The 21,044-nt window shown below is 33.0% G+C and overlaps 1 protein-coding gene across 2 annotated transcripts in view; it reads right to left on the bottom strand.

Moving 5' to 3' along the window:
- Positions 1-5,004: 5,004 nt before the first annotated feature.
- Positions 5,005-21,044, bottom strand: part of LOC145283594 (PR domain zinc finger protein 14-like) — a 93,275-nt gene continuing 77,235 nt past the window's right edge. Inside the window, exon 8 of one of the 2 annotated variants that reach the window (XM_080132529.1) lies at positions 5,005-5,507. In XM_080132529.1, coding sequence (XP_079988655.1) covers positions 5,440-5,507 — 68 coding nt within the window. In that variant the 3' untranslated portion in view covers positions 5,005-5,439. The remainder of the gene's footprint in view (positions 5,508-21,044) is intronic. The other variant, XM_080132538.1, reaches the window with a different exon arrangement.

Here is a 21,044-nt window from a genome sequence, read left to right on the forward strand (position 1 = left end):
ACACCCAGGCAACGCTGGATACCCCCGCTAGTCTACAGGGTGACCTAAAAAAACGCGCCCCAACTCTAATTAGTGTTTTGTCCGAATGAAATGAAACTTTGGTCATAACTAGTTTATTATATTCAAAACACTAGGGTCCTTTGCCTTTTTTCTCCGTTCTACAGCATGTGTTCTAGATGGCCTCCATTTAGCGTCTTTTTTTTGGGGGGGGGGTCATCCTGTATTACAAATGTCGTTATCTGTTCCCGTTCTGTGTACCCCGTTATGTGTCGTCCTCGATATAAACACCTCACTACACAACATCTGTTTGAGTGTTTCTTCATTAATTTTCATTTCTGTTCCTTCTACAATTTCCTGAAGTTCTGCTTTCATGTTTTTCAGTCATTTGGCATTTCTGTTGTGGTCTTGAGTTTATCCCCATATCTGGTTCCAGAGGTGTTTTGCTGTCGAGTCAGATCGTTCTGTTTTTGTTATTCCTTCGTTTACGTTTTGATAAAACTGTCTTTCATTGTTTTCAAATATCCTGTTTTATCTGCACGGCTTCGTCTCAGTATTTTTGCTACTATATTTTGTTTTAGTTCTTCATGTTTTTTATTTAGTCTTTCCTTGCGAGTCAGATTTTCTCTCTTCCACATTTGCCTGTTATCTTTCATCCGGGTTTTCTTTCTATTTTTAGTTTCATGCATGTGGTAAATCGTTTAGGTTTGTGGTAGTATCTTTTGAGATATACGCGAAGTCTGTTTACATTTTCTGCTTTCACAGGCGGGCAGTTCTAAGAAAGAAACTTAGTTCATGGAATGCATGTTTAGATTTAAGCACAGATAGAGAGTGAGGAAAATTGTTGATAGTGGTTGTAGCGAGACGAGTAGTTTTGTGATAGTCTGACAAGGGAGAACCACTGATTGGAGCTCAGATGAGCAGTCGCCATGAAAATAACGACAGAGCATAGACAGAAAGCCATTTCTGTGGGGAAGAGGTGGCAGGGAAGAGAAAAGGGTATCATCATCAGGTTCGAAGCCGGTTTTGAACTCTGTCAAGGCAGGATAGAGTATGTTCTGCGATTTCGTTGTCTTTGATCTCCTAAGTTTCAATATTAATATTTTGCGAGTCTTCAGCCTGTGGATTTCAACAAAGGGTTGTTACACCACCTATCTTTCGTTTGATTTCCGTTAGTTCTAGCTCTGAGAATTTCTCTTTTTGGGCTGCATTCTCCCTTTTCAATTTTATGGTAGTCAGTAGACATGTTCCATAAATTTTTATTCGCTTCCGGAAGCCTTTTTGTTTGGATATTCTTCTGTGGTAGCATTCCATTACGACTTCGTTTTCTTTTGTGGTCAATTTCTTTGTTTGGATTTTTTAGCTTGTTGTTCTGTCCTTCCCTGCGTATTTTTTTTGTGTTTGGTCGGTGTTAGTAGCTTACCTAGAATGAGAGACGTTATTTACCTGCATTTTTTGTGTCTGTGATCTATTTCTTGAAATTAGAGCAGCCAGCATTCGCATGATGTCGACTGCATCAGGGGAACACCTACCAATCATGACACTGAGATCTTTGTTTTGAGTCCCAGAGCATGTTGTTATATGGTATTAGTCATAGTTTGCCGGATGTGGCAACACCAGGCCCAGGTTTATCTGTGATACTTTCATATGCATGCATGCATGCATTCATGCAGCGGCTCGGCTGTTTTAACAGCATCGACGACCATGGCTCTCGAAATTGAAGACAAGTAAAAACGGTAGTTTCTCGTTGCTTTCCGTTCCGATTCGGGGATGTATCTTCCCCCGTAAGTTAAACGCCCCCCCCCCCCAGATATCAACCGGAAAATTTTTACGACAACGTGGTACATACAGCGCCTAGCCTTCCCAAATGGTCCCCCATTTGGTACTGGCCAGGCTAATCGTTGTTTAACTTCGGTGATCTGGTGAGAACCAGTGTGTCAGTGTGATTGTGCCGTATACTGTCACATGGATAGTGTATATTTCTATTTTCATGAAAGATCAGGTGCATTATCACACATATATAAAGGGACAATTACAATAGGCAGGACAGTTACAAACAAGAAAAAAAAATAGTATATATATATATATATATATATATATATATATATATATATATATTTTGAAAAAAAAGGGAAAGAAAACCTCCCGTGGCTTTTTAGAAAATTCTCAACGTTTCATCCCCATTTTCGGGAGACTTACTCACAAGAATGATAAGGAATATTGAGAAAAATAAAATATACCAAAGATGAGAAAAGAATCATAATAAAAGTGAGATATTTATATATTTATGTACATATAGGGAAAGTAATTCAAAGTTTAAGTGGGGAAGTCGTATGTACAACGTAAGTACGGAAACGTAAGTAAAAAAAAAAAATCAGCCCAGACAACATATCAAAGTTATTATTTTAGTAAGGGGAGGGACGGTATTGTTTGTTTAAATTATAAAAAATGATTGCCAAAATTAGTAACATATCCAAGAATTATGGAAAATGATAAAATGTGAGTTATTTGATTGGTGTGTTTGTAATTAAATAATCAGCCCAGGAAATATATCAAGGTTATTATTTTAGTAAGGGGAGGGCGATAATGTTGGTTTAAATTATGAAAAATTATTATTAAAATTAGTACCGTATCCAAGAATTATGAAAAATGGTGTGTTTGTAATGAAATAATCAGTCCAGACAATATATCAAAGTTATTATTTTTGTAAGGGGGGACGATGCAGTTTTTACAAAAGAGCTAGAATAATCTGATGGTGTCTTCATTCATGCTGGAAGCCCACAGAGTGCCCAGCAGCAATAAATTACACATGAAATATGCCGCTGTGGAATATCCATTAGGTCCCGCTAATAAAAAATTATTAATATAAGTGGGAAAACGAAACTGGTCAGGTTTCAAATCTATGTATAAAATGAAGATGAAAAGATGAGAGGGGAATCCTATGAAAAAAAAAAAGAAAGATGTTTATTTTGGGAACGAAACGTTTAGAATTTTCTAAAAAGGCCACATGATTTTTTCCCTCTTTTTTCCATAATGTTATGATATCATACCTGCTTTTATGTGTATGTGTGTGTGTGTGTGCGCGCGTGTGTGTGTGTGTTACGCACGCACACACACACACGCGCGCACACGCACGCGCACACACACACATACACACTTCTTTGAGGATTCATCCACAGAAATATAATATCTATTATAATAAAAAATAAGGAAAATATATGAAAAGAAAATCTAAAAAAGCAAAAAAAAACATTTAATAATAAAATAGCATGAAAATGATTTAGCTTTTTCGTTGCAAGTCATCTTCGAGATTTAAAGAAAAAAACAATAAAGAGCAAGATTATGACAGTAATAACAACAATATGATTTTTGGAATTCTTTTTATTTACTTTACATTCTGACTTACGTAAGTGTGTAAAAATTTGGGGAAGAACAATCAACCGCTCAAATAGACACAACACGTTTAAATCATTTAATTATGATTTAGTGTATATACAGAGAGAGAGAGAGAGAGAGAGAGAGAGAGAGAGAGAGAGAGAGAGAGAGAGAGAGAGAGAGAGAGAGGGGTGAGTGAAATAATTATATATATATATGTGCATGTGTGTGTGTGTGTGTGTCTGCGTTCGCGCGTGTGCGTGTGTGTGTTATTAACGTGGAAACCAAATTGTCCTGAATATGAGTGGTAGAACCATGTAGCTCTTCGGAGAAATGTGGCCAACGGCACATCATGACTAGTTATGTCTCCAAACCATGCAGTGGTTAGCAGATGGAATGAGTGGAAAAGCATAAAAACAAACTTGTTCAAATATTGACACAGACACATTTTACAAGTTTTCACTCCCTATGTTTGTGTATTAACTTGTTTGTTCCTATAGTTATCCACTCATTCCACTTGCTTACACTTCAATTATATATACATATATATATATATATATATATATATATATATATATATGTGTGTGTGTGTGTGTGTGTGTGTATGTGTGTGTGTATGTGTGTGTGTGTGCGTGTAGTGTGTGTGTGTGTAGTGTTGGGACGATTAGTCGGAATCGGAATCGAGAATTGGAAAAATAGGAACATTTTGAGGTATCGAAATCGGTATTTCACCCTTTAATTGCCATTGCTCCCAGGTCCACTCTGACCCGGAGTGGTAGTACCTGTTAGGGTTCCAACTATGGGTTAAATAGAATACGACTTAAAAAAACAAATACACTATATTAAAAAATCGTTCTTCAAAATCACCAGATTCGGCATTAAATAACCTGAAAAGGGTTGATATGCCGTAAAACAAAACAACCGAAATCGGTATCGGAATCAGACAATTTGTGCATATTTTCCGATGCCAAAAATGATTTCTCTATCGCATGAGTTTTACGGCAATGCATCTCCGATCTCGCTCGTTAAACATTGCGTCACTTTCAGACATGGTAGAAGGTTTCTATCGCTTTTGTATACACCTGTACAACTAACTGGCCAATTAGTAGATGGTCTGCAATAAGACCCCCCCCAAACGGAATTGGAATCATGTCGCCTTTTCTTAGTACGTCAATTTTATTGTTTCACCCTGTATTTATTGATTTTAAACTACCAGTAAAACTACAACCCCCCCCCACAAAAGTGTGTTTATATGTTTGAGAAAATATCTTCACATTTAACGTGTGTTTTTACGATAATTGGGATAAAATAACAATTTCATAGTTAAATATTTAGAGATTTAAAAAGATTCGGAATCGGAAATTTAGTACGGAATCGAGAAATGAATCGGAATCGGGAAAATATTGGAATCGTCCCATCACTAATATATATATATATATATATATATATATATATATATATATATATATATATATATATATATATATCTGTATATATGTATGTATGTATGTATGTATGTGAGCGTGTGTATAAATATGTATTATTAAATAATTGTACATAATATATATATATATATATATATATATATATATATATATATGTATTTAATATGTATGTGTATGTATGTTTATAGTTACATATGTATTTATTTTATAACGATGTCAATATTGGAATTATCTTTTTAACATGCAAGTCTTTAATTGGCATTATTAGAATGGAATTCTTCCTTTTCGAAACTAAAAAAAAAAAAAAAAGAAAATGGGTATTGAGACAGTATTATTTAATCTTCAAATAAATATTTTGGATTTGGTGATTGTCTTTGAGGTAAACAAAACTCATAAAGCGTCCATTGTATAATGCCCAAGAAGTCTTGCTGTCTGATATCACAGTCCATAAACGGAATATTGGCGCGATTGATATTTTTAATGGATTTTATCAAGTAATATATTTTGTACACCTGGAATGGTTATAGTGTGCCCAGTCTTTTGTGGGGTAATTTTTGGATTTTTTTTTATTCTGGGTTGGAGTATTCTTTTTTTTTATTTTTGGTAGAAAAGAAAATTGTCCTCAAGTCGTCTGCACGACATCGACTGGTGAATTGGTGGCATTCGGGTCGCTCCACATGACATCAGAACCTGAAAATAAAAGGGGGAAAAAGAATTATTGAAAAATGACGGATAGGCTGAAATGCGTATGTTTTGCGTTTTAACAAAAGATGATTGGAATTAGTCAAAAAATACGTAACGTTACACAGATTACCAACGCGTTGTAATAGAAGTTTTCGTCGCAAACGAGACCAAGAATAGGAAAGGACCCCAACTCGTTTTTCCTTTGTAACCACAAGATTTATTTCCTCATTATTGCAGCCATGACGTCACCCACGTGATCTAGAACGTTCTTTACGCCTCTCACAAGATCTCGAACGTTATCTCGTTCCTTGCTCCACGTCTCGTACGCGATCGTTCTCTTTCTCTTTTTAGGGTTTGTATTACTATGCACATAGATTCGAAACAATTGTCAAAAAACAAATATATGACAAATAAATGTCATCAAAGGCAAGATAAGTTACTTTTCTACCTAACTGGATATGTTTTTAGTGTTTTTATTTAATGTAAAATGTTTATTCGGCTCGAAAAGCACAATGTTTACCGATGTATTTGAAAAATACAAATGGCTACGGACTCTATGTTGAACACGTTAAGTTTGGGAAAATGAGTTTAAACTAAAAAAACTATACAAAATACTGTTGAAAATCCACCACATATATGTCAGCCCATGTTACGGTAACATATATTGAGTGAGTTTCTGACAGTATTTTGTATAGTTTTTTTTAGTTTTAACCCATTTTCCTAAACTTAACGTGGTCAACATAGAGTCCGCCGCCATTTGTATTTTTCTATTCAGTTAGGTAGATTTTTTTGCTGGTGACATCATTTCGCATGCATTTACATCCGCGCATTCCCGCTATGTTACAAAAGCAAAGAAAACGGAAAGAGAAAACGTAGAAATTATTATCTTTAACCCTTATATATTAGAAGTTATTGTCTCGCGCGCCTCCTTTCCAATTTGAAACGTAAGCTTGCATTCTTATCTGAACTACTGTGATATTATCAACTAGCATGACTTGTGGAAATTATTCTAAACCAAGAAATATGTTTTGATAAAGCTGATATTTCTCTGAACAGCGCAAAAATTTAGATTTTAGACAGAAAAGCCAATAACACGCAACATATATGAATTTATTACATTTTTATAGAAATAGTGTCCATTGTATTTTAAATATAGAATCGACCAAAATGACATGAATTAATAAGTACTAATAAACAAAAAGTAATATTGTGCTACATAGTTCAATACAAATAATAAAATTACACTCTAAAAGACAATCTTTTATTTATTATTTCAGTCCAACACCTCTTGGCAGGCAATGTTCTTTCTTCCCTGGTTCTTTTACGTAACTTTTCGATGACTTGTTTCGTTGATAATGAACTACTGCCCGTCAAAATTACTACTTTCTCAGAAAATTACAACACTGATCATATATTATTTAATGATATTCGAAAACAAAGCTACATCAAAGGGACGTCACTCTAATATTCTTGTCCAGGTTTGCCAGATTGGTCTCTTAAATGCTTAATTTCGCGAATTTGGTCTTTTTAAAAGCAGTTTGGACTCCCAAAATTGTATTTGGCCATTTTTCAAAGCATAGCATACAACCTAAAGAAGAAACAACCAGAATCTCTACAATGATATAAATGCAACTTTGTCTCTGTGTGTGAGAGTTCATTCCTTATAGACTCAAATACGGCTGGACCGATTTTTATGAAATTTCACCCAAAGGTACTTGGTGTGTCTGGCAGTGTTTTAAGCTAAATTTTACATCGAAATGTTTTCAACAAGTATCGGCAACTGATATTCGCTATGTATTATTGTACGTATGCAAATGAAAATGACCGGCCATTTTTCCAGGTCGTTGCTCAGCGACGAGCCAGACCAACACTGACACCGTTATTTATGTTGTGGAATTGTTCATACTACTACTACTACTACTACTACTACTACTACTACTACTACTAAACGCTTCACAGCGCACGTACAGACGCACACACGACCACTCCAGCGTTTGTTTTCTTTTTTTAACGACGTAACTTCTTAATGTTCCGGTAAAAAATAATTCACCATTATTTTCATTAACTTTACTTTAATTAACACTTTAAATAACATTTATTTATACAAATACAAATTCATTAACTTATTAAAAATGATTTTTTCTTTGACTAACTAATCAAAACAAAACACTCCTCATAACAACAACCACATTGATTATACAATACTTATGAATTTACGAACATTTATTTTAAATTCTCTCTTTTCTAATTTAATCTTCTTATAAATTTTCGATTGAGATTTATATTTTTGCATATTTATTTTATCTATATTTTTTTATCTTACAAGCATAAAAATGGCATTAAATCAAATATCAAGTATAAAAATGACATTAAATCAAAATAAATATTTACCTTAAAAGCATAAAATTGGCATTAAATCAATCCTCGATCAAGGTCGGGTAATACTGCTAGAATTATATAAATCTCATATATAAAACTCACTATGTCTATCTGTCTGTCTCCATTTTTTAAAGACCGACCGAGACGAAAGCCTATAAAATGACGCTAGACAACCAAACGATTGCATTTTTCGTGGGCCGTTTTCATAATTTTTTAATCGGTTAAAATAATTGTTATAGGGTCACAATTGAAAGAAATCAAACAAACAAAAAATATTATCAGGTGGCCAGAAAGTGGGTTCTCATTTTATGTTAAATTTATATAGAAAAGTGATCCTTACATTTTGAAAAAGTAATTTCGTTATATAATGGAAACTATTTGTCTGTGCTATTTTTTAAATTTATATTCGGTTTCAGTACCTCCGAAAACCTAGAAAATTCGTCATTGTTTTCTTTGGAGTCAGAAACAATCTTAACATAAATCAAAATATCATATATGCATACTAGCAAAAATACCTGCGCTTCACGCAGGACATTGATTTGCGGACACCCTTGCAGTAAATAGATGTTTTCTTGGAAAATGGTGTGCACCATCCCTAGATGGGAGACCATCATCATGCCAGTTTTGGTCATGATCGGTCGAGTGGTGTGAACTGTAGGAGAGTATATATACATGAGCTATGATCTTGACCTTTGACAATAACCATGAAAAATGGTGTGCACCATCCCTAGGTTGGGGGGCTATCATTATGCCAGATTTGGCCATAATCGACTCACTGGTGTGAGCTGTAGGAGAGTAGTACACACACACACACACACACACACACACACACACACACACACACACACACACGCACACACACACACACACACACACACACACACACACACACACACACACACACACACACACACACACACACACACGCGCGCGCGCACGCACGAGACGCTACTACTTTATATCTTTAGAGGGTGAGTCACGGGAAACAGATATTTATAGAACGCTCCTTGCTCTCCTTAAGTAAGGGATAGGGAGTGAGGAATGTAGTCTTTAAACCTGCTTAAAATGCCGTTTAGGTTTTTTTATTTATTTTAAAAAAAAACATCCGTTTCCCATGACTCACCCTGTAGAAGCAATGTACGAACAAATGATGCTTATATTGCGTAAAATTGAAATAGGACACGCGCATTGTTTTCGTCAAATTAAGAAATAAATTGCATTGCATTAAACTTATTATACATAACTGGTCGCTTGTTCTTAACAAAAAAAAAAAAAATAATAAAAATAAAATAATTTTTCTTTTTATATTTACATTCAGTCCACAATTGGCGCTTATGGCGAGAAACAAAAATGAATAAAAACTTTAATCGTCTACCTACTTGTCACGGAATAAAGATGGTATATTCCAAAAATCACAAACATTGATTAAGTAGTTTTTCATTTCCGCCAAAAGAAATTTGCCGTTTTTTTTACCGATAAGTGAAGGCTGAAGCCATTTTAATATTCTTAAAATTTTGTTTTTAACTTTTATAAAATGCCCTTATAAAATAATGTTTTTCATAATAAAAAAAAAATTATTTTCTGAAAAAAAAAATAAAAATACACGTTTTGTTAAAAGGTTATTGTTTGGTTTTAAATCTTACGTTTCGGTTGTCTTTCCGACATTACTCCCTTCAAAAAAAAAATAAATAAATAAATAAAATAAATAAATAAATAAAAAATAAATAAATAAATACAATTCGGTTGTCTGCCCTTAATTCTACTATGGTCCCTACTTCCTTACCCCGCATCGTACGGAGTAAAATTTAATTACTTTGAATAAAAAAATCTACTTGGTCAAATAATGTGATTTCTTTTAGGAATATTTCATCATCGTTCTGTGACTGATACGCAAAAAATATAGATTATTTTTGTATTTTCCTTACTGTCGCCATGAGTGCCAATCAAAGTAAGCACTCAATAATCTTCTTTATCTCTTTGTATTTATTGTTCAAAAAGCCATACTTATTGTAGAAAAAAAAAAGTCGTGAACATCGAAATACTAAAAAAAACAGCAAAATAATTTCTATACAGAGACGATGCATATTCTAATGTATACAACCTTATAAATATACACACAGTACCAAGAGCAATCTAAAAGATTTAATCGTGTCAACGCGATTATGCCACATATAGCATAGGAAAACAGAATTTTAGAATCCTTGAAAAACAAGGGGAGATTCATTAGCTGAGATATCAAGTTCAAAGGTCGAGCGTTTTTTCACGATTCAATAAATCGTGATAAAAACTTCTCCGCTCAGTTATATTTCATTAAAAAGTTATAAATAACAGTCAGTGTTCATTTTTTTTTATATATTAGAAAAGAAGGGAATATATGAGAAAGGTTGGGAATATTTCAATGGATGAGTTGGTTAATAGTGAGCAGGCGACAAGAAGAGATTCAAGTAGTTTTGTGTATGTGTGTGTGTATGTGTGTGTGTGTGTGTGTGTGTGTCACGCGTGAGTATGCGTGAGTTGACATTCTAGTTTGCAACAGAGGGGCGCCGAGAACGCTGGTCCGTGGATTTCCGTCAAACTGGTTTACTGTTTAAAACCCCCCCCCAAAAAACTGGCTTTTAAGAGATTTCAGTGACTCCCAAAAAAGATAATTTTAAATGAATCAGAAGCTCCTCTGATTGGTCTAAAATATGATTGTTCGTTTTAATTCAGGATTGTGTATGCGCAGAAGATATGTGCACCAACGAGTTTACACATTTTGATTTTGGACATATGTGTGTGTGTGTATGTGTGTGTGCATGTGTGTGTATGTGTGTGCATGTGTGTGTTCGTGTGAATATGTATCCCATGAAGTTTTAACGAGGTTCATACAAGAGTGCACAATACCGAAGAAAGATATGCTATTTGTTTGTTTTACATTAGAATTTATATGTCGCTATACATTCGTGGGCATGTTTCGGTTATATATATATATATATATATATATATATATATATATATATATATATATATATATATATATATATATATAATCTGTCTTATATAGAAAAGTATATAATAATAATAATAATAATAATAATAATAATAACAATAATAGCAGTTCAAATTATGCACCGATAAACACATATGATGCTTATGCACATATGTTATTTTTTAAATCTTATTTTCAAGGTTTTTTAATCCTATTTTCAAGTTAAATTCAATTTAAAAAAATCATATTTTCAAGTTAAATTCATTTTTTTAATCCTATTTTCAAGTTAAATTCAATATCCTTTTTTTTTGTCAAATTGTTAGGTGAAAGTACAAAATAGCTACAAAAATCTCTTCCGTCACCATATTAAGAATGGCTTTCTAAATAATAACGTTATTATTTCTATACGGTGACATAAGTGCATAAGAACTATATATATATATATATATATATATATATATATATATATATATATATATATATATATATATATATTGTTATACTATTTTATTATAAATGAGAAGCAAATGAATGCATAAAAAGCGAGGAATAAAATAAATAAATAACTGAATAGAACTTATCAATAAAATAGATGGATGAGGAAGTCGCCAGCAGAAAAGAAAAAATAACCATAAAAACCTAAGATAAGAAAATAATTATTTCAGATCAAAGCGAAAACTTAGGCCAAAAAACAACGACCAAGTTAAAATAATAAGAATACCTCCCTGCTGCTACACCCGTACTACATGGAATCGTATTTCCTTCTCTTCATTCACCCCACTCCTACTACATTGCTTCACCACACCTCCCTTCTAAACTCGAACCGCTAACATTCACTTTCTTCTGGAACGTAAACCACACCGAATATCTTATAAAAACTAATGTAATGTTGACTCGTTTCAATATCGCTTCTTTTGTGATCTGATGAAATAGTCTCTTTGAATTGAGATTCCACTGAAACATGTATGCACATATCTAACCAATAATGTTTGTATAATAAACAGACTATATATATATATATATATATATATATATATATATATATATATATATATATATATATATATATATAGAGAGAGAGAGAGAGAGAGAGAGAGAGAGAGAGATGTTTTTATTTGTTTTTGTTAGCGATACTTTCTTGAATGAATTCAAGTATTTATACGAAAGTGCATTTTTACCTAAATGCTTGTTGGGAATAATTTTCCTATTGACCAATCTGGTACTCCCTTAATGGGGAGCGGCATGCATATTATTTTTTTAAAATAATATATATATATATATATATATATATATATATATATTAATTAGTTTAATATCTTTTGTAATTGTAGACTTTTGAGAAATTAACTTATGTAAGTGCCAAGTCTATTTCTATTTAACAATTTTAGTTCAGGCTTTACTTTTTTTCATCCTTATATAGTTTAATTCTTTTTGTAATTATACATCTTTTTAAAGTCGGATTATGTAGGTGCTAAGTCTGCGATAGGTTAAATTTAGTTATTTTTTTCCCGTGAATTTATACTACATTCTTTATTTTTAGTTTTACATCTTTCTTTCTTTATTTTTTTATTTTATTTTTTTTTTTTTACCTCAAAGCTTCGATTTATTCAAAACCAATTTTTATCTTATGGTGTTCACATTTGTTTCCGAGTGTTTAAAACCTATTTATACAAGTTCTTATAATTGCGTTAGAAGCACTAAAAAAAGACAACACAACCTCTTCCTTCTTCTCCCACGCTGCCCATCCGAACCCTCTACTGACACTTACACAAATCAAAAAGACAGAACACGCCCCTCCCACCCACGCACATTCTCCTTTTCTGGTTTTTGTTCTTTCCATAATTAATCACTTCTCTTTGCCTTTTTTCTTCTCAGCAGATGAAACGGATGCCGGCTGATTAACACAAGTGGCAAAGACGTTGTCTCTTCGCTGCACAAAACCTCGAGCGGACATTTTTTCGCGCTGAGATTCGGCTAACACAAAAACGGATTCGTAATGGCTGACAGCTGGTGAGGCTAGCAGTTCACAAATCATTTCTCTTAAAGAGTCAGGTTGGATAACAAAATGGCGAAATGACTAAGGAAGAAAGAAAGCGGGGGGGGGAAGAAAAAGTATACGGAAGGGTGGAAAGAAAGAAAGGTAATTAACAGAGAGAAAAGTAAGGGAAATGGGAGGTGATTTACTGAGGTGAGTAAGAAAAATAGATAGGTACGTGAAAAGAAAGAAAAATTGAAATCGAACATCGATAGACGGGAAAAGGAAATATATATATATATATATATATATATATATATATATATATATATATATATATATATATATATATAATTATGTATGTGTGTGTATCTGTGTGTGTGTGTGCATGTATGTGTGTGTGCTATATGAAGCTCGCTGTTTGAAAATAAACAAGCAGCTCGAGCACTGTAAAAGCGGTGGGCGAGTGTTTATTAAAATGGACATTCGTTGTGGTCATTTGCGAGCACTGATCCCATGGGCCGATGAGTAGAACTGCCGACTATCAACGCGAATTTATTTTGCCCTTAACTCATCAGAAGCAATAGCAACAACCAATCCGTCAAAAGGAAATAAAGTGTGATTTGACATGATTAAAATCCAAAACCTGGAAGAGAAGCTGCAAATAACTTTAATATGTTTCCATTACGCCATTTTGTATTCAATAGAAACATATTAAAGTTATTTGCATCTTCTCTTCCAATTTTCGGATTTTAATCATGTCGAATCACACTTTATTTCCTTTTGACGGATTGATTGTTGCTATTTCTTATGATTAAAAGTTAAGGGCATAATAGATTCACTGGTTGATATAATAATTAAGTGATTAATTTTGCGCTACGAAACAGATAAGAATTATAAATGTCAACTGAATTAAAGGAACAAATTACAAGATCATGAATTTTGGAATATAGTTTTTTTGTCATTTATTCACTATATTGCTCTGTAATTACATTAAACTTCTTAAATAAGGATTAATATATATTATAAGAAAATGTATTTCTACAGAAATATATATGTATATATTTAATTATATATATATATATATATATACATATATATATGTATGTGTGTGTGTGTGTGTGTGTGTGTGTGTGTGTGTGTGTGTGTGTGTGTGTGTGTGTGTGGGTATTGGTGATAATAACTAGCAGGACCTGTGGAAATTCAACCAATTTCTTCTCTCTTAGTGGAGGAGAAATCTTTTGCGACTAAGATAATTTTTTCTCCACATTAAAAACGATCCTGGTGTCTAAATCTGTCCCGTAGGGAGACATTGTGAATAGGTACTACGTTTAATGTAACAAAGTTTTAATATTACAACAGTAACTGAGAAAAGTTATTTCTGGTTTGATTACAAAATGCCCTGGAAATGCCCCTTCTGATTAATTATAAGATGCACTGGAAAATGTCCTTTCTGATAATTTTTTTTTTTTTTTACTTACCTCCCCACAAAGACGGAGTTAGACATGAGGTCGGTTAAAATTTTTTTTTGAAAACCAGCCCCCCCCCAAAAGTGATACTCTGATCAATAACAAAAATAAAAGTTGTATCAGTAATGAAGGATTTCTCCTCCATTAACCAAGACCAAAAAAGGGTGGATTTAAGTCACTGGAATGCTGAGTCTTAATGTTTTTATGTATTAATTTCGAAAAGCTGCTGAAACAGTTTATGATTTAAAGATTACTTTATTTCAAGTATATTTTAAACAGTGTGGTCGGGGATATAAAGTCAGTCCCGGAAATTACTCAAACCGTTTACAATTTAAACATTACTTTTATTTTATGTATATTTTTAACAGTGGGGTAGGTGATATGAATCAGTCCCGGAAATGGGTGAAACCGTTTACGCATTAAACATTACTTTATTTAATGTATATTTTAAAAAGTGGGGTGGGGATATGAAGTCGGTCCCGGAAATGGCTGCAACCATTTAGGTTTGGGACATTACTTTATTTAATGTATATTTTTAACAGTAGGATGGGAGATAAGAAGTTGGTCCCGGAAATGGCTGAAAAAGTTTACGATTAAAACATTACTTTATTTCATGCATATTTTTAACAGTGGGGTGCGGGATATGAAGTAGTCCCGGAAATAGCTGAAACAGTTTACTATTTAGACAGTACATTATTTTATGTATATTTTTAACAGTGGGTTAGGGGATATGAAGTCAGTCCCGAAATGGCTGAAACAGTTTACGATTAAAACATTACTTTATTTCATGTATATTTTTTAACAGTGAGGTGGCGGACATGAAATCAGACCCGGGATTGAATGAGTGGATGGAATTGTCAAACCTCCTCGAGATAATAAATTAAGATAATGATTCTTAGTGATCTCCGTATCATTGCCAACCATAAAATTAGAACAAATATCACAGTTAAAGCGCTTCAAAAGTTTTTTTGCAACATAACCAGCAATTGAAAATGCTACTTCTTTGCTGTCGGGTGATAAACATGGTTCATTTATTTCTGACTCATGTTTAGACAAAATATCCAGAAGATTATTATAATTTTCATTCTTTGACAATGGATTGAGGTTTTCCTGTTAAATGTTAATATTTTCTTTTAAAAGGGATCTACAGATTAAAATCTTTTCACTGCTATAAATCTCACGAAGACCCCCCCAAAAATCTCTCTCCGCTCATTTGACGATACTGTGAAAATCGCTTTTCAAGGGGATCACTTTGAAATCTACGAGTGAGAACATATTAATACCCATCATTCAGCAGTTCTTTCATAAGCATTGCTTATGCTCTCAAAGTTGTGACAAATGCTTTGCTAGTCTAGTGTGCAGTGAGACAAAAGTCAGAAATTTTTTACCAAGACTCGACCCAGTTAGAAAATGTTTGATAAAAGTTGATTTTTCATGACTTGCAGTAACATCAAGAAATTAGGGGTAAATCTTTGATTAGAATTGGCTATAGTCCACCAGCACCATATCAATTTAAGAAAATTTGCAATGTCGGTCAGTTCTGTAAAGTAGCTTTTACAAGCAGCAATTGTTGTCTCGTGGAATAAAGCAATATCCAAATTGACACTTTGCTTATTGTCACCGGGATGTAATGCCTTGAAAGTTAGTTTTGGTGCTTTTCATAATGTAGCATCCAAAACCCTGTCCTTGTCATATATTTTATATCAGACCAAGATAAAACTCCTGACTGGGAACACAAATGAAGGTCCAAAATATTGAAATCGAAAGAAAGAAACCCAAACTTGCTTTTGTTTATTAAACTGTTTCGAATATTCTTCAACAAATGAACAGTGTCAAAAAAGAAACAAAAAACTGTTTGGAGAATCTGGATAAGTAATAAAATGTTTTTATCTCCTTCAAATTTGTTTAATAAAATTTTAAAGGCATTTATATTTGCAGAATGGTTGTCTGCAACTACAGCCCTTATATTAAATCATGCATTTAAAAGCTGTACAATGCATGCAATTATCTCCTGAGAGAGCCAGTCACTTCAGGACAGACTTTAACTACAGTTGGCACTGTTTCCTTCAACCCTGAAATCATAAACATCATGATACCTTTATATAAGTTGCCAGTTTCATCAGCACCAACATACTTTCCACCATGAAACTGAGTTCCATTTTGAAGGTACATTTCACCCAACATCAAGATACAATCTCGAGAAAGTTTACCTTTTCCCAAGAGAGATTTTGCAGCAGTTATAGATTCTACATAACTTTTTTGTATTTTTTCTAATGAAGAAAATTAAGGATATGGTAATTGCTCAACCAGTAGTTTATATGCTTGAGGAGTATAGCTCAATAATAAAGAGAATCTGATTAGTTCAACAGAAAATGAAGGGCGACCCTTAGGTTTAAAATGTTGAAATTTGTATAGTTCTTTTAGAATGGAATTTGGAGATTCTGCTATAATGTTTTGAATATATGAGGGGAAATTTTCCAATATGCTATACCTTGTAAGTTTTGCATTGTGACCCTTCACAAATCAATGTGGTAATGGTATTTGATTTCCATAATACTGAAGTTGAACGTGTAAATTGTTGTCAATCCGAATGCACTCTTTCAGTAATGGAAAATTTGTTTCAAAATCTATCCGAAAAATCCATACATATTTTTCATTTTTTTTCAAACTGAAACCAGAGGAGCAACACTTTGTTCTTCCAAATCTTCGAAACTCATAATAATATCTGCTGAAAGAAAATTTGGTAGTTCATCATCTTGGTAATTTCGATCCTTTGGGGCTTTTCTCATTGTGTGTGATGTAGGTAGAAGAGATGGCTTAATATTCACTAACGGTGAATGAATTGTTGGTATTGAATGTAGGAACCAATTTAACTTATTTCTTTTCCCTTTTAAAATAATTTAACTTATTTCTTTTCCCTTTTAAAATAATTTTTTCCTCAAAATGTTTTATGCATAAAACTGAATTTTTTGTTGCAATCTAATCAGCACAATTTACGAATTTTGTCCATTTTTCAAACTGGTCGGGTTTGCCATGTAGAAAATGAAAAGTTGAGAGATTTTCGTGGTTTTTATAACCAGTTTTGCAGACAAATGCAACGCATTTGTTCACCATTCTGTTAAGCAAATTATAACAAAACTAAAACAATATTTTAAAAAGATAATATATATTTTTTACAATATTTAAAACGGGTAGAAAAAATTCAACAAGTAGAGATCGCAAAAATGGTTGTAAGCATAAAGATCGCTTACGTCTTTGAAAAAATCAAGGGAGGTTGCTCTGTTGTACTTTTGTTCTGTAAATTAACATGAATAAAAGCGATGAAAAACATTTTATATGGATAAAAAACATGTATTTTAAGAATGAAATAATATAAAAATATTAAAATAAAAGTTTATTATTCATTATTTCAAGAGTTAATATAAACTACTTTTGAGTTACTTCCCTTTGAAATTTTTCACCGTTGTATGCGGCTGGAGCTTATACAGTTTTCCATAATAAAAACAATGGGCTCTTAGAAACGTGGCTTCTCATGTAACATACGGGGCCGTATGTATAGTAGGCCATGGGCATAGTTATTGAGAAAAGTGTGGACGGACTAACGGACGCACGGACAAGGGTGAATTTACAGGCCCACTCTCCCTTTTTGTCGGGCGGCCAAAAATGGGAAACAAATCAGTTATCGAGAAAGGCAAAACGAAAACATGTTGAGAAGTAAGAATTGAAAGTTAATACAAGGGTGGGGTGGGGTGGGGGAATGAAATGTCGTCAAAGAAAGAAAAAGAGGATTGTAAGAAAAGGGGGAGTCTATTTATAAGAGGGGGAAAAGGGAGGAAAGCTGCATAGTGGAATGACCTATTGTTCCTATTTACTTGCCTGACCCCATGAGTGCAAAGTTGTACACAAGATCGGTTTTTAAAGTAGAGAAAATTCAGCTCCCCCTCACCAAAAAAACCCCGGACATTCTGTATTTGAATAAAACTAAAATTCGCTTCAGTCTAGAAGAACGTCTTCTTCGCTGACCAAGAAACAAAATAGACTAAGTATAGCATCAGAACAGATACTACGCCTTGTTTCGAAGTCAGAAAAAAAAAAAGAAAGAAAAGTCGCAAAGAAAACCGAACTATTGTTATATGAGAAAATGTGCTGTACTTATTAAGAAAGAAAAGCAAGACAAAATGAAGAGGCTTTCATCACACAAAAGAGAAAAAAGGAGTTTGTTGTATTTTATTGTTAGCATTTTCATCTTGAGTAATACATATCGTTTTCATTCTAAGAGAGAGAGAGAGAGAGAGAGAGAGAGAGAGAGAGAGAGAGAAAGAGAGAGAGAGAGAAAGAGAGAATAGAGGGGGATAGTATCTCTATCTCTACTATTATATAAAAATCACTGTGTGTGTGTGTGTGGGTGTGTGTGAGACGATGTGTGTGTGTGTGTGAGAGAGAGAGAGAGAAAGAGAGAGAAAGAGAGAATAGAGGGGGATAGTATCTCTATCTCTACTATTATATAAAAATCACTTTGTGTGCGTGTGTGTGTGTGTGTGTGTGTGACGATGTGTGTGTGTGTGTGTGTGTGTGTGAGAGAGAGAGAGAGAGAGAGAGAGAGAGTTTCTTCCTCATAGGTTCCGATACGACTGAGCCTATCTTTTGCAATTTTCACACAAAGGTGATTTATATATCTGCCAGTGTTCTTAGATAGGTTCTATACAAAAAATCATCCGATAAGTATCGAAAATCGAAAAAATCCGATCCTAAAATAGACTTTCTTTCTTATAGATAAAAACGAATTTTACAGCGGAATATTTTAAGTTATACTGGTCAATGGAGATAATTCTCAGTAACTCAGAGAAGATTCAATTCTCAGCAAATCATTTCTTCTTAAAAAAAAAGAGACTTCTTATTATCTGGAGATATAGCTCAGTGGTAGAGTACTAAACTACAGCTCGAATGGTCCCCTGTTCAACTCCTGGTGTACCTCACTATTTTTTTTTTCATATTAATGAGTCCAATTTACGATAAAAGAAGAGGTACTATTTAAAATCCTCGCAAATCATTTCTCCGTTTGCATATTTTAAAACTAAACATTAATCAGAAGTGACTTTTTCAGGGCATTCATCGTCAAACCCAAATATCAACTGAAGTGATATTGTAAACAAACACAGACGGAATTTGATGAACAACATTATCATTATTATTTAAAAAATTTTTTTTGCGAATTAGTGCACCGGGCAAATTATTCCTAGTATTAAGTAATATTCAAAAGAGGATTAATTCCAGAATAATACATAATAATATATGGTAGCAAGGATGTACAAAAATCTCTCGCTTCAAGATTTACCATTCAATCAATTTGGATATGAAGTTCAATATCCTTTTCATTGTGAACCAATATCTAATTTCCCTTATTCTATGATTTAAAAACTCGAAAAACTTTTAATTATGATTTTTTAGGTTTATTAGATCAAGCAAAATTGGGTATAAACCATTAAATAAATGATAAAAATTCTCGATTTGAAATTTAACCGTTTCACATTATAAAATTTAAATTAATAAATTACGATATATATATATATATATATATATATATATATATATATATATATATATATAGAGAGAGAGAGAGAGAGAGAGAGAGAGAGAGCTTCCTTCAGTCTTAACGGACTATGGATACCCTCGGTAAGAGTGTCTGCTTGTGAAATTTTTGTGGCAAGAGTTTCGCAATCCCTAATCACACCTCTCCTGAGTCGACATTGTTGAATACCAGTGGCAAGTGGAGGTTCAGGACGGCTAGAAACAATGCCGAGATAAACGGAAAGCACATACAGCGCCTAGAATTCCCAAATGGTCACCCATCTGGTACTAGCCAGGATCAAGTTGCTTTTAATATAAGAAAAGGTGCTATATATATATATATATATATATATATATATATATATATATATATATATATATATATATATATATATAAAACTGAATATGTGTGTGTGTGTCTTGTCACGAATAGGCTCCTATATGGTTGGCTATTTTAAAAAACTGATTACATATAATGATAGAAGATGTATGGAGACACAGGAATGCGTATGTTTGATCTGGCAGAACGGTGGTTTATTAAAATTGTGGGGTTTGCGTTCGAGCCTGGTCCACAAAGTATGGAAATAAAAAATTTTTAAATTAAAAAAAAAATGTTTACAAGTGTTTTTGATATAGATGTACATAATGCGTTGATAAGTATGTTTTAACTTAAATAGGGATGGTATAATAAAATTGTGGGGTCTGCATTCGCGCCTGGCCTCCATAGAATGGAAATAGGCAAAAATTTTAATAAAAACTTTTTAAAGTTTAACAAGTTTTTTTTTTAAATAAAGATCCACAGAATATTGTGATAAGTGTTTCAGTGTGAACAGGTATGGTGTAATAAATTATGGGGGTTATCTATTTTATTTTTACTTTCATCATATTTTGCTTTAGTTTTGGTACGCCCAAATTCGAAGCTTTCTCTTTACAACCCTGACTTTTCATAACCTATCATACTTTCATAAATCAGAGTCCATTTTCTGTAGGCTGTTTTTGAATCCAGTCAACGACGGGTACTTTTGCTTGTGTGTGTGTATATATATATATATATATATATATATATATATATATATATATATATATATATATATATATATATATATATATAGTAATTTATAAAATATATATGACGATTAAGCCACACTGAATATTCGGAGTTTCATCCACTCTAGGACTCCTTA

The sequence above is a fragment of the Euprymna scolopes genome, chromosome 1 (genome assembly GCF_053919585.1).
Source record: "Euprymna scolopes isolate OS-2025 chromosome 1, ASM5391958v1, whole genome shotgun sequence".
Lineage (NCBI taxonomy): Eukaryota > Metazoa > Mollusca > Cephalopoda > Sepiida > Sepiolidae > Euprymna > Euprymna scolopes.